This window comes from Pelodiscus sinensis, chromosome 7, assembly GCF_052426305.1.
Source record: "Pelodiscus sinensis isolate ZL-2025 chromosome 7, ASM5242630v1, whole genome shotgun sequence".
Lineage (NCBI taxonomy): Eukaryota > Metazoa > Chordata > Testudines > Trionychidae > Pelodiscus > Pelodiscus sinensis.
The window spans coordinates 490,001-514,452 of NC_143058.1; the positions used below are offsets into that span (position 1 = coordinate 490,001).

Sequence of the window (24,452 nt, forward strand, 5' to 3'; positions counted from 1 at the left end):
CACACAGACATCCCCCTACACACACACACACACAGACATCCCCCTACACAGACACCCCCCACACACAGACACACACACACAGACATCCCCCTACACAGACACCCCCCACACACACAGACACACACACACAGACATCCCCCTACACACACACACACAGACATCCCCCTACGTGCACACACACACACACACACATCCCCCTACACACACACACACACACATCCCCCTACACACACACACACACACACACATCCCCCTACACAGACACCCCCCCCACACACACACACACACACTGCCCCCGCCTCCAGGGACTGGCGCTGTCTGAGCAGCCCCCCGGGGCCTATGCTTGTTCTGTGTCCCAAGGCGCTGCCCTCACAAGGGCCTGGCAGAGGCTCGGATGAAGACCCTCCCTCTCTCCGCACAGAGCTGAGAGCCGCAGGGTTCTGGTGTAAGAGCCACTCACGCTAGTTACTGGTTTAAATGGGGTGTTAGGCATTGACACCTGGCCAGTGAAATAACATCTTGTCCGGCCAGGCAGCAGCTAGAGAAAGGAGAGGAATGGGATGGGGGAAGGGAGGGAGAGGCTGTCGATAATGGCTCATTTACTGCTCCTGTCTTGCACCTTCCTCCCTGTCCTCACACCTGTGCCCTGCTGCTCAGTGGTAACCACTGTTCCTGCCGCCACCGGCACAGCCCCTGGCCCTGTGTCGCAGGCCCGGCCTGGCCTGTATGAAGCTCTAGGCATGAATATGAGGTGGCCACAGTGCTCCTGGGCTGGGGTACCTGGATGTTGCACACGAAACCCACCACTTGCTTTAACCCAAGAAGGGTTGAGAGGTGCTTGTGGTTCACTTGCTTCTGTGGCTCATATGAGCACATTTTAATACAGCCCAAGGCCTGGGCCTATGTCTAGGCACAAAAAGTGTAGGTCACGCTTTTTGGGTGGGGGCGCACGGGCTGGGAGGTGCCGCGTGGGTGGGGTCGCACGGGCCGGGAGGCGCCGCGTGGGTGGGGTCGCACGGGCCGGGAGGCGCCGCCTGGGTGGAGTCGCACGGGCCGGGAGGCGCTGCGTGGGTGGGGTCGCACCGGCCGGGAGGCGCCGCGTGGGTGGGGTCGCACCGGCCGGGAGGCGCCGCGTGGGTGGGGTCGCACGGGCCGGGAGGCGCCGCGTGGGGTCGCACGGGCCGGGAGGCGCCGCGTGGGTGGGGTCGCACGGGCCGGGAGGCGCCGCGTGGGTGGGGTCGCACGGGCCGGGAGGCGCCGCGTGGGTGGGGTCGCACGGGCCGGCAGGCGCCGCGTGGGTGGGGTCGCACCGGCCGGCAGGCGCCGCGTGGGTGGGGTCGCACGGGCCGGGAGGCGCCGCGTGGGTGGGGTCGCACGGGCCGGCAGGCGCCGCTTGGGTGGGGTCGCACCGGCCGGCAGGCGCCGCGTGGGTGGGGTCGCACGGGCCGGCAGGCGCCGCGTGGGTGGGGTCGCACGGGCCGGGAGGCGCCGCTTGGGTGGGATCGCACGGGCCGGGAGGCGCCGCGTGGGTGGGGTCGCACGGGCCGGGAGGCGCCGCTTGGGTGGAGTCGCACCGGCCGGGAGGCGCCGCGTGGGTGGGGTCGCACGGGCCGGGAGGCGCCGCGTGGGTGGGGTCGCACGGGCCGGGAGGCGCCGCGTGGGTGGGGTCGCACGGGCCGGGAGGCGCCGCGTGGGTGGGGTCGCACCGGCCGGGAGGCGCCGCGTGGGTGGGGTCGCACGGGCCGGGAGGCGCCGCGTGGGTGGGGTCGCACGGGCCGGGAGGCGCCGCGTGGGTGGGGTCGCACCGGCCGGGAGGCGCCGCGTGGGTGGGGTCGCACCGGCCGGGAGGCGCCGCGTGGGTGGGGTCGCACGGGCCGGGAGGCGCCGCGTGGGTGGGGTCGCACGGGCCGGGAGGCGCCGCGTGGGTGGGGTCGCACGGGCCGGGAGGCGCCGCGTGGGTGGGGTCGCATGGGCCGGGAGGCGCCGCGTGGGTGGGGTCGCACCGGCCGGGAGGCGCCGCTAAGGCCGACTTGGGCAGGAGGGTCTCGTCATGCTTCTTTGGCAACACGGCGTCCTAAGGCTACTGAACTGAGAGAGCATCTGAGCTGGGCCTGTCCCCGCCAGCTCAGGCGGACACCAACCTGTGAGGTGGGCTCAGGGTGGGAGCGAGGAACCTCGCAAAGGGAGGACAAAATTCAGAGTGAAAGGGACACGGATCAGTCCCTGGGAGGCTGCAAAGAGCCTGGGCCTGTGTCTGACTCTTCCCTGCCTGGAGGCAGCAGTGAGTCAGTTTCCTGCCGGAGGCTTTACCCAGCAGCAAGCGTCAATGAATGAGACTGGCAGGGGCAGGAATTCCTCCTGGGAATGAGCCAGCTGCATGTTCCCTGCCACGGGGCTGGCACAAGGCAGGGAAGGAAGCAGCACAGACGGGCACTCCCACAGCAGGACGCTAGCGGGTGTGTGGCCTGTTACTGGCCAGTTGGAAGCTTTGTGCTGCTCCGTTCTGTGGCCCCAGCCCCGATCCGCTGCTCAGACGGGGGGACCCCTAGGGAGGGCCGAGCACAGGGGACTGAGAGTCAGGACTGAAGGGCAGTGCAGGGAACTGGCCCAAGACTTGCCTGCTTCATGTTGGCTTCGGGCCAGCCTTCCTCATCACTGATTTCCACACGTGCGCGTTTGCTTTTCCTACAGCTATTAAGTATTGAGGGAAAAGTGCCGAAGAGCCAAGCAGCAAGAGTCGGTGGCACCCGCTGGGGCCCCACAAAATCCATTAGCGTCTTGGGAAGTTTGCCACAACATTGTAGGCAGGGACCCATCCTTGTGAGCAGGATCTGGGGGAGGGGAGCCCTGAGGGGGGGGGCCAGGAGCTCTCTGGCCACTAACCAGATCAGCACTTAAGAGGCCAAGAAGGCTCCTGTTTCCAGCCGCTCCCTAGTGCAATTGCCCTCTGATCTGCGGATGAGGTCACGGGGGCGAGCGAGCCGTGGGGGAGGGGAGGGTGCATTACACAAAGAGATGCTGGCGAGCAAGGAAATGCACGTGGCTGTCTTACATGTCTGCCTGCCGCGTGAATCCAGCCAGGCTCCGCTGCCTTGTCACGGGGACCAGACCTCGGCTTTCTCCGAGCAGACAGCCGGGACCGGCCTTCCCTCATACCAGGGCCAGCAGCTCCCTGAGAAGGGTCTGCCCACCTGGGGGAACCTGCAGCGCCTGCACAGAGCAGCTCCGTAGCCAGACGTTGGCAGGAAGTGACTGTGTGTGGACAGCGCGCGTGCACAGGCTGGCTCACGCGCGTGCACAGGCTGGCTCACGCGCGTGCAGGCTCGCAGGGACACGCACACCATTCGTGCCAGCAGGCCCTGCGTTCAGCCTGTCCCGAGCCCGGGTCCCCGTGCAGGTCAGCCTAGTCCCTGCTTGGGCACTAGGGCTGCTCTAGCCACAGCTCCTCTCCTCCCACATGCCCAAGGTCAAAGGTCATCCCCAGCGTAACCGTGCGGCTGGAAACGGCCACCCTCGGGGACCTTGGCTCTGGGTCTCGCAGGCCCTGCCTCTACTTCCCTTTGGCCAGGGCCAGCAGCTCCCAATGGGCCCAATTGCGGCTCACAGCCCAGCTCGAGGGACCACACGGAGCCGTCACTCAGGAGATGTCAGAGCCCTTCTAAAGCAGCTGGCAGGCCAGACTGGCCGCCCTGGCTCAGGGCAACCTCCTGCCTGCCCAGAGGGGCCCTGATGCATCCAATCAGGAGCACTCAGCCAGCGCCCCAACTAACCGCCGTCTCCAGCCAAGGATCCTCATTTCCTTGATGTGTGGATAGCTGGCCCCTGCTCTGGCCTCCCCCCGTGCCAGCTGGGCCCCGGCCCCTGCTCCGGCCTCCCCCCGTGCCAGCTGGGCTCCGGCCCCTGCTCCGGCCTGCCCCCGTGCCAGCTGGGCCCTGGCCCCTGCTCCGGCCTGCCCCCCGTGCCAGCTGGGCCCCGGCCCCTGCTCCGGCCTCCCCCCGTGCCAGCTGGGCTCCGGCCCCTGCTCCGGCCTCCCCCCGTGCCAGCTGGGCCCCGGCCCCTGCTCCGGCCTGCCCCCCGTGCCAGCCGGGCCCCGGCCCCTGCTCCGGCCTCCCCCCGTGCCAGCTGGGCTCCGGCCCCTGCTCCGGCCTCCCCCCGTGCCAGCCGGGCCCCGGCCCCTGCTCCGGCCTGCCCCCCGTGCCAGCCGGGCCCCGGCCCCTGCTCCGGCCTGCCCCCCGTGCCAGCTGGGCCCCGGCCCCTGCTCCGGCCTGCCCCCCGTGCCAGCTGGGCCCCGGCCCCTGCTCCGGCCTGCCCCCCGTGCCAGCTGGGCCCCGGCCCCTGCTCCGGCCTCCCCCCGTGCCAGCTGGGCCCCGGCCCCTGCTCCGGCCTCCCCCCGTGCCAGCTGGGCCCCGGCCCCTGCTCCGGCCTGCCCCCCGTGCCAGCTGGGCTCTGGCCCCTGCTCCGGCCTCCCCCCGTGCCAGCTGGGCCCCGGCCCCTGCTCCGGCCTGCCCCCCGTGCCAGCTGGGCCCCGGCCCCTGTTCCGGCCTGCCCCCCGTGCCAGCTGGGCCCCGGCCCCTGCTCCGGCCTCCCCCCGTGCCAGCTGGGCCCCGGCCCCTGCTCCGGCCTCCCCCCGTGCCAGCTGGGCCCCGGCCCCTGCTCCGGCCTGCCCCCCGTGCCAGCTGGGCTCTGGCCCCTGCTCCGGCCTGCCCCCCGTGCCAGCTGGGCCCCGGCCCCTGCTCCGGCCTGCCCCCCGTGCCAGCTGGGCCCCGGCCCCTGCTCCGGCCTGCCCCCCGTGCCAGCTGGGCCCCGGCCCCTGCTCCGGCCTGCCCCCCGTGCCAGCCGGGCTCTGGCCCCTGCCTATTCCTTGCCCTTCTTTGCTGCCTCTGGCCTGCCTGCCCCACCCCCAGCCCTGCAGGGCAAGGATGATGGAGTGCTATGGCAGCAGACTGCTGTTGCACTGTGGCGTGAGGGTCTTACTGGAGGAATTAGCACCGATTCCCCTGAGACAGGATCATGTTCATGGCAGCTGTGGCCTTGCTCTGGAGCAATGAGATTGGCGGGGGCTAAAGTAGCTTTCAGAGGCTGACACCAGGCACAGCAGCACCTGCTCCCACGGACGGGGAGGGAGCTGCCTGATGCCCCAGCACGGAAGGTGCTGGGCGGCTCCATGGACAGTAAGGGGGACAATATCTGCTCCCCTTTCACTGCCCCAATGCGATTGTGCTGGTGCAAGTTTTAACTGGCCACGGCCAAGGGTGCAGCTGGCCATGGCCACCAATACCCAGGTCAGGGCCATGAGCTGCCCTCTCCATTTCCTCCTGGGGGATTCTGGGCCACTGCTCAATGCAGAAATTAATGTTGTGCACGCATAATTTGCTTTCCCTCTCTCATGGGGTCAACTCACAGCTGCAGCACCTCCTGCTAGTAGCTCCAGGGAATTAATCCATTCTTCAGGCTGCTGTCTCCTCCATCCATGCTCCAGACCTACATCATTCCCGGCCCCTGGCATCCTCAGGACACTGCCTCCGGCAGCGCCCACTCCAAAGGTCGCTTGCCCTCTTCTGGGGGTTTATCGCCAGCCCTGTGGCTCTACTGTCACTATGGCCAGCTGTGGCCTCCGAGCCCAGCCCCTCTGCCTTGGGGGCCAGCCACAGTCTGTCTGGGCCACACCCTCCCCCCAGGAGGCTACCAGCAGGTCTGTTTCACCCACTACTGTGGCCAACTGTAGCCCCTACACGTCCAACCTCTTACCTCAGGGGCAAGCCACAGTATGTACAAGCCACGCCTTGGTGGCAAAGTGTGACGCAAGGGTAAGGGAGGGTCCCCAGACCCATCCACTATTCTGGGTCCCGAACCTGGGGCCCTCTGGTGGCAGCTGTGTCCTGCCCCCTTCTGCTCCCCTTTCACTGCCTGTAGCTCCTTGGTACCCCATGGACCCTCCTGGCTCTAGTGGCAAGGCCAGCAGCTTTGCAGTGATCAGGCAGGAGCCTCCCTTTCTAGTAGGGTTGCCAGATGGTTTAACCAAAAATACCAACCCCCTCCCCCCCAAAAAAAACTGTTGAGGAAACAATGGGGGGAGATCAAAGTTGTTGGGCAAAAAAAAAAAATACAAAAAAACCCACCATGGCCCCTTTAAGGCCTTTGAGGTTTTTTTCCTGGCAGCCATCTTGTTTTCTTACTCTGCACAGGAAGAGAGCTCCCCTGCAGACCCAGGTAAGTGGGTAGGACGGGGGGCATCGGGGGCCCGAGCCCAGTTGCTGAGTGTGTGTAGGGTTGCCAGGTGTCTGGTATTTTTGCCTCCTGGCAGGGAACAAAAAAATCAGAAAATACCAGAGATTTTAGGTGTTCGGTATTTTCTGATTTGTTTACCGGACAGGAGGTAAAACTACGGGACACCTGGCAACCCTACTCTTAGCTCCCCTGAGCCTGCCCAGCACTGGTCTCCCAGGCTATGTCTACGTTCACAGCTTCTTGCGCGAGAAATATGCAAATGAGGCTAAGCGTGGAATATCGCCAAGCCTCATTTGCATACCTAATGAGCCACCATTTTTGCAGAAGAGGCTCTTGTGCCAGAAGAAGCGATCTACACTGCCCCTTCTTGTGCAAGAAAAACCCTCTTGCGCAATGCTGCTATGCCAATTATTTTCAGGAATAACGGCCTTGCGCAAGAGGGTCCTTGCGCTAGAAGGGGCAGTGCAAAAATGGTGGCTCATTACATATGCAAATGAGGTGTGGCGATATTCCATGCTTAGCCTCATTTGCATATTTTTCGCACAAGAAGCCGCAGCTGTAGACATAGCCCCAAGGTGCTTCTCTTGGAACTGAACCAGAACCATCCCCATGCCCCTGCCAAAACTGACTCTCTCTGCTGGGCAGCTCCTTTTATATAGGTCTTCCCCAGTGAGCTACACTCTGATTAGCTCCTTAAAAGCTCCTCTGCAATTGGCTGGGGCACTGCACAGGCTCCCTCCAGTTTGCATTAATCCCTTGCAGCCAGTGCATTAACCCTTATCAAGAGGGATAAGGGATCTTTTGGAAAAGGCTTTATTTTCCTAAAGATCAGCGTCTAGACTGGCGCTTTTCTCCGGCAAAGCTGCGTGCTGGAAAAAAGCGGCAGCCATTTTTATGCTAATGAAGCAGGGGAGATGTAAATCCCCGCTTCATTAGCAATTGTGATACGTCTAATTTACATCACTTTTCCAAAAAAGGGATGTAGTCTAGACGTAGCCATAGGGGTTTCTTGCGCAAAAAAATCATGTTGCTTGTCTACACTGCCTTCTTGTGGAAGAGCTCTTGTGCAAGAGGGCTCATTCCTCGTGGGGAGAGGAACAGCTCTTCCGGAAGAAGCCCTGTTTTCTGACGCTGTGCTGTAAATGTACTTACAGTCCAGCCAGCCAACTCCTCTCTGCACCTAGGAGCACAGTGAGCCACACCCTGGCTCCTTACTCCTCCTTCCCCTCTGGCTTCCTTCCTCTGCCTTATATAGCCCTCCTGCTGTGAGTCCCACAGCTGCTTCTGATAGCCCTGCTGGCCTGGGCTTGCTTAGCTGTTTCCCCTTAACCAGCCTACTGTGGCAGACACCTGGCTTAGCCAGCTGTCTGTCACACCATCTTTAAAAAAGGGAAAAAGGACGATCCAGGGAACTACAGACCAGTCAGCCTTACCTCAGTCCCCGGAAAAATCACAGAAGGGATTCTCCAGGAATCCATTTGGAACAGGGGAAGTGATCAGGAATAGTCAACATGGATTCACCAAGGGCAAGTCATAGAATCATAGAATACTAGGACTGGAAGGGACCTTGAGAGGTCATCGAGTCCAGTCCCCTGCCCTCATGGCAGGACCAAATACTGTTTAGACCATCCCTGATAGACATTTATCTCACCTGCTCTTAAATATCTCCACAGATGGAGATTCCACAACCTCCCTGGACAATTTATTCCAGTGTTTGACCACCCTGACAGTTAGGAACTTTTTCCTAATGTCCAACCTAAACCTCCCTTGCTGCAGTTTAAGCCCATTGCTTCTTGTTCTATCCTCAGCTGCCAAGATGAACAAGTGGTGCCTGACCAATCTGATTAGCTTCTATGCTGAGGTAACTGGCTCTGTGGCTATGGGGAAGTCAGTGGATGTGATATACCGTGACTTTAGAAAAGCTTTGATACAGTTGCTACAATATTCTGGCCAGCAAGTTAAGGGAGTATGGATTGGCTAAATGGACTGTAAGGTGGATAGAAAGCTGGCTAGATTGTCAGGCCCAACGGGTAGTGATCAATGGTTCGATGTCAGGATGGCGGTCGGTTTCTAGCCGAGTGCCCCAAGGATCAGTTCTAGGGTCGGTTTTGTTCAATATCTTTATCAATGACCTGGCTGAGGGGATGGATTGCACCTTCAGCAAGTTCACAGATGACGCTAAGCTAGGGGGAGAGGTAGATACGCTGGAGGGCAGGGATAAGGTCCAGAGTGACCTAGTCAGATTGGAGGATTGGGCCAAAAGAATCTGATGAGGTTCAACAAGGACGAGTGTAGAGTCCTGCACTTGGGACGGAAGAATCCCAAGTATTGTTACAGGCTGGGGACCAACCAGCTAAGTAGCAGTTCTGCAGAAAAGGACCTGGGGTTCCAGTGGATGAGAAGCTGGAGATGAGTCAACAGGGCGCACTTGTAGCCAAGAAGGCTAATGGCATATTAGGTTGCATTAAGAGGAGCATTGCCAGCAGATCCAGAGATGTCATCGTTTCCCTTTATTCGGCTCTGGTGAGGCCACATCTGGAGTATTGTGTCCAGTTCTGGGCCCCCCACTAGAGAAAGGATGTGGACGCATTGGAGAGGGTCAAGTGCAGGGCGACCAAAATGATTTGGAGGCTGGACCACATGACCTATGAGGAGAGGCTGAGGGATTTGGGTCTGTTTAGTCTGCAGAAGAGAAGAGTTCGGGGGGATTTGAGAGCAGCCTTCAACTTCCTGAAGGGAGGTTCCAAAGAGGCTGGAGAGAGGCTGTTCTCAGGGGTGGCAGATGGTAGAACAGGGAGCGATGGTCTCAAGTTGCAGTGGGGGAGGTCTAGGTTGGATAGTAGGAAAAACTCTTTCCCTAGGCAGGTGGGGAAGCACTGGGCTGGGTTCCCTAGGGAGGGGCGGAGTCTCCATCCCTACAGGTGTTTAAGTCCCGGCTGGACAAAGCCCTGGCTGGGTTGATTGAGTTGGGTTGGTCCTGCTTTGGGCAGGGAGCCGGATGTGATGCCTCCTGAGCTCTCTGCTCGCCCTGGGATTCTATGATTCTTGTTATTAATTAGCTGGAGTAAAGGAGGCGTCTCTCTGCACAGGGACACTTTGATCTAGAACAGGGCTGGGCAATAATTTTAATGGGGAGGCCACACCAAGATTTTGGCAAGTGGTCAAGGGCCTCACTTCCATGGAGAGGGCTGCGGGGTCTGGGACGGAGGTTGGGTGCAGATGGGAGCTCGGGGTAGTGGACTGGGGTGCAGGAGGGGCGTGTGGGGGCTGAGAGGGAGTTTGGGTGAAGGAGGAGGAGGTTGTGAACTGGGGCAGAGGCTTAGGGTGCAGGGTCCAGGAGGGGGCATTGGTGCAGGAGAGGGTTTTGGCCTGGGGGAGGGGCTCTACAGGGGGTGCAGGGTCTGGGAGGGAGCAGAGAGTTTGGGTGGTGACCTGGGTGCAGGATCAGGGAGGCGGTGTGGGTGCCAGAGAGGATTCTGGCCTGGCGAAGGGCTGTAGAAGGGGGTGAAGTGTCTGGGAGGGAGCAGGGAGAGGGGATACAGAGGGTTTGGGTGGTGGCCCGGGGCAGGTAGCTGGGGGGAGCTGGCAGGCTCTTGCCCACCCCAGTCTAGAATGATCTAGGTGGGGTTGGTCCTGCTTAGAGCAGGGGTTGGACGAGATGCCTCCTTAGGTCTCATCCAACCCTCCTCTTCCCTGACTTGTTGCCCCCTGTGGTCAGGCCCCGGCAGGAAGCACACTGGGCTCCAGGCAGGGCCGGATTAAGGGGCGAGCTAGCCGGGCAGCTGCCTGGGGTGCCAACCTATGGGGGTGTCTGATGGCAGCTGTAAGGGGTGCCACGCCCGGCCACACAATGTCCCTTAGAGCTGCCATCAGGTGCTGCAGCTGTAAGGTGCGCAGCGCACTGGGGGGCGGAGCTGCACATGTGTCATGTGCCGCCACGCGCCCCGGGGCAGAGCCGCACCTGTGTCATGTGCCGCCACGTGCCCCGGAGCAGAGCCGCACCTGCGCCATGCGCCCCGGGGCAGAGCTGCACCTGCGTCATGTGCCGCCACGCGCCCCGGGGCAGAGCCGCACCTGTGTCATGTGCCGCCACGTGCCCCGGAGCAGAGCCGCACCTGCGCCATGCGCCCCGGGGCAGAGCTGCACCTGCGTCATGTGCCGCCACGCGCCCCGGGGCAGAGCCGCACCTGCGTCATGTGCCGCCACGCGCCCCGGGGCAGAGCCGCACCTGCGTCATGTGCCGCCACGCGCCCCGGGGCAGAGCCGCACCTGCGTCATGTGCCGCCACGCGCCCCGGGGCAGAGCCGCACCTGCGTCATGTGCCGCCACGCGCCCCGGGGCAGAGCCGCACCTGCGTCATGTGCCGCCACGCGCCCCGGGACAGAGCCGCACCTGCGTCATGTGCCGCCACGCGCCCCGGGACAGAGCCGCACCTGCGTCATGTGCCGCCACGCGCCCCGGGACAGAGCCGCGCGTGCACCACGCGCCCCGGGGCAGAGCCGCACCTGCGTCATGTGCCGCCACGCGCCCCGGGGCAGAGCCACACCTGCGTCATGTGCCGCCACGCGCCCCGGGACAGAGCCGCACCTGCGTCATGTGCCGCCACGCGCCCCGGGACAGAGCCGCGCGTGCACCACGCGCCCCGGGACAGAGCCGCACCTGTGTCATGTGCCGCCACGCGCCCCGGGGCAGAGCCGCACCTGCGTCATGTGCCGCCACGCGCCCCGGGGCAGAGCCGCACCTGCGTCATGTGCCGCCACTTGCCCCGGGGCAGAGCCGCGCCTGCGTCATGTGCCGCCACGCGCCCCGGGACAGAGCCGCGCCTACGTCATGTGCCGCCACGCGCCCCGGGACAGAGCCGCGCCTGCGTCATGTGCCGCCACGTGCCCCGGGGCAGAGCTGCACCTGCGTCATGTGCCGCCACGTGCCCCGGGGCAGAGCCGCGCGTGCGCCACGCGCCCGCTGCCCAGGGTGCAGGAATGGCTCCAAGCAGCGACCAGCACTCCGGGCACCGCGTTGTTGAAGGCAGCGCAGAGCAGGTAATGGCAGCAGCGACTGGAGAGCTCCCCACAGACCGAGCCAGGAGGCGAGGCCGTAGGAAGGAAGTGGCCTGCCCCAGCCCCACAGAACAGGCTGAACCCAGACTTGGAGCCAGGGCCACACCGCTGGGGAGGGTCATCTCTGCGAGCACCCACAATGCATTGCACACGCCCAGTGCAGCAGTAACTCAACCCCACCCAGCCCCGTCTCCAGCGTCACGCGCCCTGGCCAGCACGGGGAATTCTTATTGCTTAGTCGACTAGTCTATAGTCTGGGGGGGCACAGCCAGTGTGCTCCAGCCCCACTCCTGGGGAGCCCCTGAATCAGAAGCAGCAGCGCAAGGTGCCAGGTGGAAGCTGGTCCGCCAGGGGAGCCGATTTACAACCCAGCCTCTGAGAAAGAGGCAGCAGCACAGAGTGTAGCGGGTGGGGGGGTCTGAGCTCCCCAACCCAGCGCAAGCACAACTGAGCCAAGCTCCCTGCTTTCCCGGCTCCCAATACACTTTCAGTACCGAGGTGCAGCAGGGGTAGGTCCCGGACCTGTCGCGGGCCAGGACTGAGCTGCTGGAACGTTTACTGGCGGGGGGGGGAACGCGTGTCGTCTGTAGCATCCTACAGGCTTTTGCTGATTGTTTAATTGTTTAATCGACTGCACCGTTACATCCCTGGTCTGCACTACAACAGTGAGCCCGCCCGGGGGGTCGCCTGCGTGGCTGCACCGACCTGCGAGGGCAGCGCTAGGCCAGTGCGGCTCAGCTGCGTGTCTGCGTATGCTCCTGCGTCTCTTACGCCCCTGCTGGCCCTCAGCCCCCAGCAGGGCGAGGGTCTCCGCTTCCCCCAGCCCCCCGCTGGGAGTAGGGTTGCCAGATGGTTTCACAAAAAATACCCCCCCCCCCCCCGCAAAACCCTGGGAAAAAATTCTGTTGACTCCAAAAAAACCCCAAAAGGCACCAGGGCCAAAATGCAGTCGTGGTCCCTTTAATTCCAGGGCTGCTCCCCCTCCCTCCACCCCAGCATGTTGCAAGCGGCCTTCCGTTGGGCGCCCGAACCAGGCCTTGGGCAAAACAGAAAATACCGAACATTTTAGGTGCCTGGTATCTTCTGAATTTCTTTACCGTCTGGAAGGCGCAAATCCCGGGCTGTCCGGCTCAATACCGGACACCTGGCAACCCCCACCTCACCCCCCGCTGGGAGAGGCCAGACACTGGCTGGCATGCTCTGAGACAGGGAGGGGTCTAAGTGAGCAGTAACGCTGCCCCCCGTCCCTCACCTCTGCTGCTCCATGGAGCTGTGGCAGGGCCCTGTGCCCATTCCCGGGCCAGGTGTTACAGGGAGGAGGAGGGTCAGGGCTGCTCTGAGCACCTGGGCTCTCCGGGCTCCCCCTTCCCCTCCTGTGAGGACTCCTTCAGGTCCTGCCAGCCAGCGCCTCTATGCAGCCCTGAGCAGCGGCCTGCACCCTGGGGCTGAGGCTACAGGAAAAGCAGCCCTGGGTTGTGTCAGCACCCTGGGCGCGGGGGCCAAGCTGCTACAGCAGGAGTCAGGGGCAGGAGGAGAAACTGAGGCTAGGACCAGATGGACTCAGACGGCGACCAGAGCAGGGCGGGTGACCTGCAACAGACAGGAGCGCCAGGCGAATGAGTGCCAGAGCTGTCTGCTGACTCCCCCTCCAGCCCGGGAGCTAGTCAGGTTACTCTGGGCCAGCAGGACTGGCCGGGCTGCAGGCCCTGAGCTCCCACAGGCCTGCCAGGAGTTATAAAATCATAGAACCATAGAGCTGGAAGAGACCTCAGAAGGTCAAGTCCTGCCCCCTGCGCTAGGCAGGACCAATCCCAACTAAATCAACCCGGCCAGGGCTTTGTCAAGCAGAGACTTAAACTCCTCTAGGGATGGAGACTCCACTACTTCCCTAGGGAACCCATCCCAGTGCTTCCCCACTCTCCTAGGGAAATAGTTTTTCCTAATATCCAACCTGGACCTCTCCCACCACAACTTGAGCCCATTGCTCCTTGTTCTGCCATCTGTCACTACTGAGAACAGCCTCTCTCCATCCTCTTTGGAACCTCCCTTCAGGAAGTTGCAGGCTGCTATCAAATCCCCCCTCACTCTTCGCTTCTGCAGACTAAACAGACCCAAGTCCCTCAGCCTCTCCTCATAAGTCATATGCTCCAGCCCCCTAATCATTTTGGTTGCCCTCCGCTGGACCCTCTCCAATGCGTCCACATCCTTTTTGTAGTGGGGGGCCCAGAACCGGACACAATACTCCAGATGTGGCCTCACCAAAGCCGAATAAAGGGGAATAATGACATCTCTGGATCTGCTGGCAATGCTCCTCTTAATGCACCCTAATATGCCATTAGCCTTCTTGGCTACAAGGGCACACTGTTGACTCATCTCCAGCTTCTCATCCACTGTAACCCCCAGGTCCTTTTCTGCAGAACTGCTACTTAAGTGATTGGTCCCCAGCCTGTACCAATGCTTGGGATTCTTCTGTCCCAAGTGCAGGACTCTACACCTGTCCTTGTTGAACCTCATCAGATTTCTTGTGGCCCAATCCTCCAATTTGTCTAAGTCACTCTGGACCCTATCTCTGCCCTTAAGCATATCTACCTCTCCCCCCAGCTTAGTGTCATCCGAAAACTTGCTGAGGGTGCAATCCATCCCCTCATCCAGATCAGTAATAAAGATATTGAACAAAACCGGTCGTAGGACCGAACCTTGGGGCACTCCGCTAGAAACCGCTCACCATCCTGACATCGAGCCGTTGATCAGTACCCGCTGGGCCCGGCCTTCTAGCCATCTTTCTATCCATCTTACCGTCCATTTATCCAATCCACAATCCCTTAACTTGCTGGCAAGAATATTGTGGGAGACCGTATCAAAAGCCTTGCTAAAGTCAAGGTATATCACATCCACTGACTTCCCCATGTCCACTGAGCCAGTTACCTCATCATAGAAGCTAATCAGATTGGTCAGGCACGACTTGCCCTTTGTGAATCCATGCTGACTATTCCTAATCCCTTTCCTCTCATCCAAGTGCCTCAATATGGATTCCTTAAGGATCCCTTGCATGATTTTTCCAGGAACCGAGGTAAGACTGACCAGCCTATAGTTCCCTGAATCGTCCTTCTTCCCTTTTTTGAAGATGGGCACTACATTTGCCTTTTTCCAATCATCCGGGATTTCTCCCGATCTCCACAACTTTTCAAAAATAATAGCCAAAGGCTCCTCAATGACATTTGCCAACTCCCTCATTACCCTTGGATGCATTAAATCCAGACCCTTGGATTTGTGTATGTTTAGCTTTTCTAAATAGTTCCTAACCTGTCCATCTTCATCCCATCTTGCGTCACTTAGCGCATTAGTGCGGGAGCCGACCTTGTCCGTGAATACAGAGGCAAAGAAAGCATTGAGTACTTCAGCTTTCCCCACATCATCTGTCACTAGGTTACCTCCTTCATCCAGTAGGGGCCGCACACCCTCTCTGATCACCTTCTTGTTAACATGCCTGTAGAAACCTTTCTTGTATCCTTCACATCCTTAGCCAGTCGCAATTCCATTTGCGCTTTCGCCTTCCTGATAACCCCCCGGCATTCTTGAGCTAGACATTTAAACTCCTCCCTGGTCATTTGTCCAAGTTTCCACTCTTTGTAAGCTTCCTTTTTGTGCTTAAGTTCACCAAGGATTTCCCCTGTAAGCCAGTCCAGTCTCCTACCATGTTTGCCTCTCTTGCTACGTGTCGGGATGGTTTCTTTCTGTGCCTTCAATAAGGCTTCTTTAAAATACTGCCAGCTGTCCTGGACTCCTTTCCCCTTCATGTTAACATCCCAGGGGATTCTGCCCATCAGATCTCGGAGGGAGTCAAAATCTGCTCTTTTGCAGTCCAAGGTGTGTATTTTACTACTCTCTTTTCTTCCTTTGGTCAGAATCCTGAAATCTACCATCTCATGATCACTGCTTCCCAGGTTGTCACCCACCTCCACTTCCCCTATTAGTTCCTCCCTGTTTGTGAGCAGAAGGTCAAGCTGTGCACGGCCCCTGGTCGGATCCTTCAGCACTTGTGTCAAGAAGTTATCCCCAACATTCTCCAAAAACTTCCTGGATTGCCTGTGTACTGCCGTATTGGTTTCCCAACAGATGTCAGGGTGATTAAAGTCCCCCACGAGAACCAGGGCCTGCGATCTGGAAGCTTCGCTCAGTTGTCCGAAGAAAGCCTCATCTGCCTCATCCACCTGATTCGGTGCCTGTAGCAAACACCAACCACAACATCACTGCTGTTTGCTCCTTTAAACTTAACCCATAGACTCTCAACAGGTTTTTCTCCCTCTTTATACTGGAGTTCAGAGCAATCATAGTGCTCTCTTACATATAGTGCAACTCCTCCTCCTTTTCTCCCCTGCCTGTTCTTCCTGAACAGTCTATACCCTTCCATGACAGCGCTCCAGTCATGCGAGTCATCCCACCAAGTCTCTGTTATCCCAATTAAATCATATTTCTTGGTCTGGGCCAGGGCCTCCAGTTCTTCTTGTTTGTTGCCCAGGCTTCTCGCATTAGTGTACAAACACTTCAGGTAACCAGTTGATCGCCCTATCTTCTCCATTCGAAACATGGGTCCTCCTTTCTTGCCCCTTCCTCTCTGCATTTCTTCCCGGTATCCAACTTTCCCACTCCCCTCAGGGTTTTGGTCACCGTCCCCCGACAAACCTAGTTTAAAGCCTCCTCACTAGGTTTGCAAGCCTGCCCGCGAAGATGCTCCTTCCTCTCTTCGTTAGGTGGATCCCATCTCTTCCTAACAATCCTTGTGCCCGGAACAGAGTCCCATGGTCGAAGAAACCAAAGCCCTCTCTGCGACACCCCCTGCGCAACCACGCATTGACGTCCTCAATTCCACGATCCCTGCCCAGTCCTGATGGACGAGAACACCACTTGTGCTCCAAGTTCTTGGATCCGTCTTCCCAGCGCTACATGATCCGCAGTAACTCGCTCAAGGTCATTCTTAGCCAGATTGTTAGTTCCCACGTGGAGAAGCAGGAAGGGGAGCGATCTGAAGTTGCACAAAACGTTGTCAGGCCTAAGACACTTTCAGCACCAGGGTACCCAGGTACTGTTCCCCTCCCCCACAGCTGCTGAGAGGGGCCGGGAGCAGAGAGCTGGGTGCTCCCTGCTGGGAGGGGCTGAGACTCCCCCCGCCTGGGGCTGGGCCTGGCAGGCTGCCGGGCTGCTGCTGCTGGAGCAGGCCTGGGCTTGCTGTTTCCATGGCAAGGGGGGTTTGTGGCACAGAGCTCAGGGCAGCAGCGCCAGCGCCAGCACGGCTGCCTTCCCGCGCCGGGACATGCCCAGCGTCTGAGGTACCTGGCCCTGCAGGCAGGGGTGCGGCCGGAGAGGAGGGGACCCGTGTTGGGGGGAGCAGACGGGCGGGTTGGAGAGACCCATTCGGTTATTGTCCTGCACAAGGCCAGGAGCCTCGCCAGCCCCTGCGCAAGGTGGGAGGGTGCCCGGCTCTGCGCTCCAGTACGCGGCCTCGAGTGGGCAGGGCAGGGGACACCCACCCTCAGTGCCACCCGGCGCTGGCTGCCCTGTGGCCCCCCCACAGCCGCCCAGAGCGCCCTGCACCGTCCCATCCCCGCTGCTCACAGCCGCCCGGAACCCCCTGCACCGTGCCCCCCCCCACAGCCGCCCGGAGCCCCCTGCACTGTGCCCCCCCCCCACAGCCGCCCGGAGCCCCCTGCACCGTGCCCCCCCCACAGCGACCCAGAGCGCCCTGCACCGTCCCATCCCCGCTGCTCACAGCCGCCCGGAACCCCCTGCAGCGTGCCCCCCCCCACAGCCGCCCGGAACCCCCTGCACCGTGCCCCCCCCCACAGCCGCCCGGAACCCCCTGCACCGTGCCCCCCCCCACAGCTGCCCGGAGCCCCCTGCACCGTGCCCCCCCCCACAGCCGCCCAGAGCGCCCTGCACCGTCCCATCCCCGCTGCTCACAGCCGCCCGGAACCCCCTGCACCGTGCCCCCCCCCACAGCCGCCCGGAACCCCCTGCACCGTGCCCCCCCCCACAGCCGCCCGGAGCCCCCTGCACCGTGCCCCCCCCACAGCCGCCCGGAGCCCCCTGCACCGTGCCCCCCCCTCCCCCCACAGCCGCCCAGAGCCCCCTGCACCGTGCCCCCCCCCACAGCCGCCCGGAGCCCCCTGCACCGTGCCCCCCCCACAGCCGCCCGGAGCCCCCTGCACCGTGCCCCCCCCCGCCCCCTCACAGCCGCCCGGAGCCCCCTGCACCGTGTCCCCCTCCCCCACAGCCGCCCGGAGCGCCCTGCACCGTCCCATCCCCGCTGCTCACAGCCGCCCGGAACCCCCTGTCATGACTCCTTCCCCACTCTGGCATGATAAATGCAGAAGTGGGGGTCAGCAAGTGTACCCCAAAGCCTTATCTACCAGGCTTTGGTATAAAACTTCCCCCAAGATCTTAAAAACCTAGATCTTGGGAATAAAACTTCCGCTGCCACCACCCAAATGTTGCTAAAGAAACCAGGGGAAAGATCATTTGGGAAATCTTCCCCCTAAAACAAAAATCAGGGCACACCATTAACCACCGCCAGGTTAATAAAAGAAAAGAAAGAACTTTTATTATTACAACAATATTCTGGTTGCAAGTATAATGACTGGAGAGGAAGGTAACAAAATATACTCATGGAGAAACTCCATGGGCCTAGAACTTAGTTACAAAGAAAAGCCAAAACATCTTTTAAGCAGTGCCAGATCTCAGATCCCATACCCAATCCTTAACACAATAAAACCTAACGAAACTACCTAAACTTTACCCTACTTACAGAAAAAGAATGATGTCTTGGAGAGAGAGAGAGACATGCTTGTCCCTCTCTGTAGCTGCAGAGAACTCTTTCTGTGAGACAAAAGGGAGAAAAGAAAAAAACCCAAATTCCTTTGTCCCAGTTTGAAAAGTCCCACCTACATTCCTATTGGTCACTCCACCTGGCTAGGTGTAGTTAACCCCTTAATCCCCAGGCTGCTGGCTAACCCTCATAATCATGACACCCCCTGCACCGTGCCCCCCCCCACAGCCGCCCGGAGCCCCCTGCACCGTGTCCCCCCCCCCCCACAGCCGCCTGGAGCACCCTGCACCGTCCCATCCCCGCTGCTCACAGCCGCCCGGAACCCCCTGCACCGTGCCCCCCCCTGCTCACAGCCGCCCGGAACCCCCTTCACCGTGCCCCCCCCCACAGCCGCCCGGAACCCCCTGCACCGTGCCCCCCCCTGCTCACAGCCGCCCGGAACCCCCTTCACCGTGCCCCCCCCCACAGCCGCCCAGAGCCCCCTGCACCGTGTCCCCCCCCCCACAGCCGCCCGGAGCCCCTTGCACCGTCCCATCCCCCCTGCTCACAGCCGCCCAGAGCCCCCTGCACCGTGTGTCCCCCTCACAGTCGCCCAGAGCCCCCTGCATCGTGTCCCCCCCACAGCCGCCCAGAGCCCCCTGCACCGTGTCCCCCCCTCACAGCCGCCCGGAGCCCCCTGCACCGTGTCCCCCCCTCACAGCCGCCCGGAGCCCCCTGCACGGTGTGTCCCCCCCACAGCCGCCTGGAGCCCCCTGCACCGTGTCCCCCCCACAGCCGCCCGGAGCCCCTTGCACCGTCCCATCCCCCCTGCTCACAGCCGCCCAGAGCCCCCTGCACCGTGTGTCCCCCTCACAGTCGCCCAGAGCCCCCTGCATCGTGTCCCCCCCTCACAGCCGCCCGGAGCCCCCTGCACCGTGTCCCCCCCTCACAGCCGCCCGGAGCCCCCTGCACGGTGTGTCCCCCCCTCACAGCCGCCCGGAGCCCCCTGCACGGTGTGTCCCCCCCACAGCCGCCTGGAGCCCCCTGCACTGTGTCCCCCCCACAGCCGCCCAGAGCCCCCTGCACCATGTCCCTCCCTCACAGCCGCCCAGAGCCCCCTGCACCGTGTCCCTCCCTCACAGCCGCCCAGAGCCCCCTGCACCGTGTCCCCCCCACAGCCGCCTGGAGCCCCCTGCACCGTGTCCCCCCCACAGCCGCCCAGAGCCCCCTGCACCATGTCCCTCCCTCACAGCCGCCCAGAGCCCCCTGCACCATGTCCCTCCCTCACAGCCGCCCAGAGCCCCCTGCACCGTGTCCCCCCCACAGTCGCCCAGAGCCCCCTGCATCGTGTGTCCCCCTGTCACAGCCACCCAGAGCCCCCTGCACCGTGCCCCCCGCAGAGCCACCCGGAGCCCCCTGCACCTTGTCCCCCCCAACAGCCACCCGGAGCGCCCTGCACCGTGCCCCCCCCAGAGCATGCCTGGGGGTGCCACGGTGATTTAAAGGACCCAGGTCCCAGCTGCCACTGTTGCTGCAGTAGCAGCAGCCAGAGACCTGGACCCCAGCCTGCTCCCGACAGCGGTCCTGGTGCCCTGACAGCATCTCTGGGGCACCTGGGGTCCACTGCAGCATGCTGGAGGCCTGACCAGGCGGGGCCCCACCCGGACATTGTCTAGGCTCCAGCACAGGGCTTGGGAGATGCCGGCAGCCCAGTGCGGTCGCCCGCCGAAGGCCGTTACAGAAATGGGACGAGACCGGGGGAGGCTTTGAAGCAGCCCCAGCCCCTGCTCAGCCCAGCCAGGGCACTGTCTCAGCCATCGGCTGTTCCCAATATTCATCTCACAGCCGTCCCTACCCCAGCCAGCCTCTCCCACCCCCCACGTGGGACCCAGCCTGTTCTCAGCCCCTGTGGCCGCAAGGCTAGATGGAGAGCAAATCCCCCGCTCTCCTCTCGGCTCTCGGCCCCCAGCCATTCACGGTCGGTTGCTGACCTGGGGCCCAGAACTTCCCTCATTCCCCGCAGCTCCCACCTCTGGCCTATCCTGCCCAGAGCCCCTTGCACAGGAACAGCCCACGTCCCCACGGGTTCTCGGCCATTCCCATAGCCCGGGGTGCCTGGGGAACGGCCTAAGGCGCTTTCCCCTTAGACTGACTCGCTGCGCTCAGCTCCCGTCGTGGGGCCGAGCTCCTTCCTGCCCAGGTCTGGGCGGCAGCCCACAGCCCCTCCCGATCCAGCTGCACCCTCGTCCAGGGAGTGCAGCTTGTGCCCGCTTCCACCAGCTCACTGGGGAACTCAGCCCGAGCCAGCCGCAGGACAGCACGCGGCAGTGGTCAGGCATTGCTCCAGCTCCTAGGAACAAAGGGACGGGCTGCCCAGTGGCCCATGCCAGGTGCCCCAGTGGAGCGGTAAGCAGCGGGCATGCGGCCGCTGGGAGGTGGGGCCTGGACTCACCGCGGGGCAGAGGAATCGCTCAGAACCGCGAGGCCCCTTCCCTGAGGCGCGCACTGTGCTCCAGCAGCTGCTGTGGCCTCTGCGAGACGCAGGGCTCCTGCGCGCGACTAAGCAGGTTTCCTGTCCCAGGCGGCCTCAGACGGGTCCCCACGGTGCAGGGTCAGCCTGCATTGCCCCCCCATAGGGCCCTCCCCCGCTGCCGCCCTTCTGGCACTGGGGAAGCCCCACAGGTGAGCTTCCTCCACCTCATCTCCCCTAGTCCGCCTGCTCAGGGCCAGTGCAGGGAGAGCACCGCCCCCAGGGAAAGAGCAGCTCCCCCCAGGCGCCCTGGCAGGCAGTGCTGCGCCACTCAGCAGCCGAGTCCAGGGGCTTCCCGCCAGGAGACCCGCAGGACAGCAGGGTGGACGTGGGGACCGCAAGGATTGGGTCGATTCTGCGACAGGCGTTCCAGGCGCCTTCTGAAAACGTGTTTGTGGCACAGACATCGTCACTCGGCCAGGCTGGGTGCGAGATGGCTCGCGGAACAGCCCTTGGCCAGGCTGGGAGTGGTGAATGTGACTGGCCAGCTGGGACCCTGCAGGGAGCTGTTGGCTGGTTCTTGGCCTTGGTGTAGCACAGATGGAAGCTGCTGAAACTTGTCTTTTTGGTGCTTGGCTTAAGACTACATCTGCAGTAGTGGCCACCCCTCTCTCTAGTGTGAGCCAGCAGCACTGCTGAGACTGGGGCCCTGGGCCAGCCCTGCCAGACAGCTGCAGAGCTCAAACACCTGGCAGCGGCGTTGGACATCACGTGGGAAGAGGTTGGAAGCAGGGACGTAACAGTGGAGTCGATTAACCGATAAGCAAAAGCGTATAGTGTAGACTACGCGCATTTCCCTCTCCCTGCCAGAACATTGTTAGCTGGCCAGCAGCCTCGTTCAGTCCTGGCTTGCGATGGCTCTGGGCCCTACCCCCGCTGCAGCTCTGCATTTCAAGTGTATTAGGAGCCGAGCAGGCAGGCAGCCCAGCTCTGGCTTGCACCAGTCCAGGAGCTCAGACACCCCCAGACAGGGGCTGCTGCCTCTCGCTCAGAGGCAGTAGCACAGGGCGACAGGCAGTCAGTCTGCGAGGGGAGCCGGTCTTAGAACTGTCTCCCTTCGCGGACCAGCTCCCGCTAGCACCCCATGCTGCTGCCTCTGATACAGCAGCTGCCGGCCCTGGCGACTATAGAATAGTCGACTAACCGATACAATTTCACGAGATTACTCGACTATTCAATTAACCAGTATTTAACATCCCTAGCTGAAAGGTGCCAGAGCTAGAACTGAGCCTTGACCAATGCTCCCTCTAATTTTTTCATGTGCAGAATAATCTTTGTTCTGTGCACCAAGCCACGTGCAGATGTGCACCACCACTAGAAACACCTGCTGCTGGCTGTGGGCTAATCAGCTTGGCGGCATTTGAATCTGTCCTGCGTGGCCGCCCAAATGCTCAGCTTAAGGGAACCTTGGCCTGAGGCAGACCATTGTTTGGGCCTCTCTCATGCCGCTGTTTGTCCAGGTGATGCTCGCAGCGCGAGGTCCAGTGAGGGTCTGCAGGAGGCTGCTGTGCCGCGTCGTCCTGGGGAGCGCCCCCTCCCCTTTTACCTCCAGTCCCACACAGGAGCCCAAGGCACCCCCTTGCAGCCCCAGTGTGCCAGACAACACAGCCTCAGCAACCCTCTACCCCAGCCCTGGGTGGGCAGTCACCAACGCCCCCACCCCCGGGGCTCCAGGCAGTGTGGGCTGAGCACCGGGCGGGAGCAAGGCCAAAGTACCAGCCAGCAGCCAGGCTGGAACCAGCAGGGGGGGCCGGGTTGGGACAGGCTGCGTGGGTGGGCACAGCCGCCCCCTGCCTGCGATACGTGGGCGTCCGGCTGCCACGCTCGCTGGGGGCGAGAGCCAGCCCCGCGCCAGGCACTGAACCGTGCCCACGCTGCAGGCAGACCCCAGCCGAGGGGCACGGCGCTGGAGGAGCCCTTGCGAGGGGTTTGCACATGCAGCCGCGCGGCCCGTGTTACTTGTGCTCTTACGGACGTTTCCCCGTCCCAGCCCGGCAGCTGCACCGCTCTCCCATGGGCCTGGCGACTGGGGGTTGGCTCCGGGCTCCGCGTGCTGCTCATGTTTCTCCTGCTCCTTTCTGCTGTGCCAGGCCAGGCCCTGGCCGCCCATGGAGCCCTTCTACTCTGCCCTCCACGGGGAGATCCGCGCCTTCGAGGAGCACGTGCAGCGCTGCCAGAAGGACTTCGACCTGCGCACGCTGTACCAGGTGCTGCTGCTGCTGCTGCCTGCGAGCCCAACCTGGGAGCTGAGGAGCCTGGGGCAGCTGGAAAAGCTCGTGGAGGGCTGGGACTGGCCAGGCCAGGACCCTGGGAGAGCCACGGGCAGCGCTGCGAGCTGGGACGTCCCTGGCTACGTGGCCTGGCTTGGCTCCTACCTGGGCTACTTACGTGCTTTAAAAGAAACCTTCGACGCCAAGGTCGTGTTCCCCTTGTGTGAGCACCTCTACGTGCACGAGGACGAGGCCCGGTCCCCCTGGGGCATCCCCAGCGACTCTGGTGCAGCGCACCGGGGGCAGAAGAGGCCCCAGGCTGTCCCCTCCATCGCGGAGGTCGCCAAGCAGCTGTTCGCTGGGCGGAGGAAGTGGGCCCAGCTGCTGCATGGGAGGGGGATTGACGACCACGTCTTGAGCCCCCAAAGCCAGAGCATCCTGAAGGACTTTGCCAACGCCGGCCCCGTGGCCCCGCTGCTGAGGCTGGTCCCTGACATCTTTCACCAGAGCTTGGCCACGGCCGCCCTTGCCAGGCAGTGGCTCTGTCTCCATGGCCGCAGCTACATCCCCCAGCTGCCCCCGGCGCCCGGTGCCCCTGCTGACCATGGGAGGCATGGTGAGGCCACTGACCACCTGGAGCCTGCCGCAGGCTGCAGCCCGTTCTCAGGCCAGTCGCAGGCCAGGCCCCACAGCGGCTGCAGCCCTCACCAGGGAGGCACTGGGCTGGGCAGGGGCAGCGCGGCGAGAGCCGAGCTGTGGGAGACTCGTGAGGAGCTGATGGGCCTGCTCTGGCGTGCAGAACGGGCCCGAGCGCTGGGGAAGCAGCTGCAGCGGCTAACCCAGAGCATCGCCAGCCTGCAGCGGGAGCAGCGGGAGACCCGGCGGCAGCTGGACGCTCTCCAGCAGAGACTGGGGCAGGCCGACTGGGCCACACCGGGCAGCCGCCTGCTGCTTAGTGGCCAGTGCCAGGCGGTGCTCAGGCAGCTGGAGGAGCTGGGGAGGCAGGTGGAGCTGGAGGAGTATCGGCAGAGCCTCCTGCAGGGCGACTGGCTGCTGGAGCTGGAGCTGAGGCCGTGGCTCGTTCGGCAGATTGTGGCGGTAAGAAGCTTAGTTGTGCTCTGGGCCACGGATCCCGACCCTGAGCCGCGTGCGGAGTGTCAGGCGCCCCCCGTGCAGGCCTGTCTTTGAGGTGCTTGTGATCCGGGGCGTGCAAGGTGTCTGTGAATGCACAGGGGCCCGTGGGCGACAGCTGGCCAGGGCACAGGAGGGAGTGGGACGGTGAGAAAGGGACTCCTGCCAGAGGCCTCTCAGGCCAGATGTGGCAGCCAGAGAGGACTGTCGTCACGGGGCTCGTGTAGCCAGACCTGCGTCCGTGCAGGGCCAGTGCACGCATGACGCCTTCTCTTCCCCAGGCGCAGCAGCACTGCCACGAGCTGGAACAGATGCTACGGACCAGTCCCCTGCCAGAAAGTGGGATGGACTCTGCTTCCTGGTGCGACTCGGGGCACGGCTGCCCCGCCAGCAAATAAAGCCTGAGTCCTGCGTGCATGCGTGTCTGCCCCGCGGCCCTCTGCGGCTCTGGGTGCCCCTGCCTGCCGGGGCCTCCAGCAGCTGCCGCCGGGGCT

At 62.5% G+C, this 24,452-nt stretch overlaps 1 protein-coding gene across 2 annotated transcripts; it reads left to right on the top strand.

Moving 5' to 3' along the window:
* Positions 1-19,952: 19,952 nt before the first annotated feature.
* On the top strand, positions 19,953-24,408 carry LOC112544551 (uncharacterized). Of its 2 annotated transcripts, XM_089779576.1 has the most exons (3): positions 19,953-20,493; positions 22,708-23,925; positions 24,240-24,408. In XM_089779576.1, the coding sequence occupies exons 2-3, from the start codon at positions 22,726-22,728 to the stop codon at positions 24,354-24,356; spliced, it is 1,317 nt and encodes a 438-aa protein (XP_089635702.1). In that variant the 5' UTR covers positions 19,953-20,493; positions 22,708-22,725; the 3' UTR covers positions 24,357-24,408. The 2 variants fall into 2 exon arrangements, with proteins under 2 accessions (XP_089635702.1, XP_089635701.1); XM_089779575.1 differs by lacking the exon at positions 19,953-20,493 and having other exon boundaries at positions 22,554-23,925; positions 24,240-24,406.
* Positions 24,409-24,452: the final 44 nt, after the last annotated feature.

Bases quoted from the DNA above. Each gene is read 5' to 3' on its own strand.
- LOC112544551 (XM_089779576.1), top strand. From the start codon at position 22,726: ATGGAGCCCTTCTACTCTGCCCTCCACGGGGAGATCCGCGCCTTCGAG. The intron at 23,926-24,239 runs GTAAGAAGCTTA...TCTCTTCCCCAG, and splicing joins TCGTTCGGCAGATTGTGGCG to GCGCAGCAGCACTGCCACGA.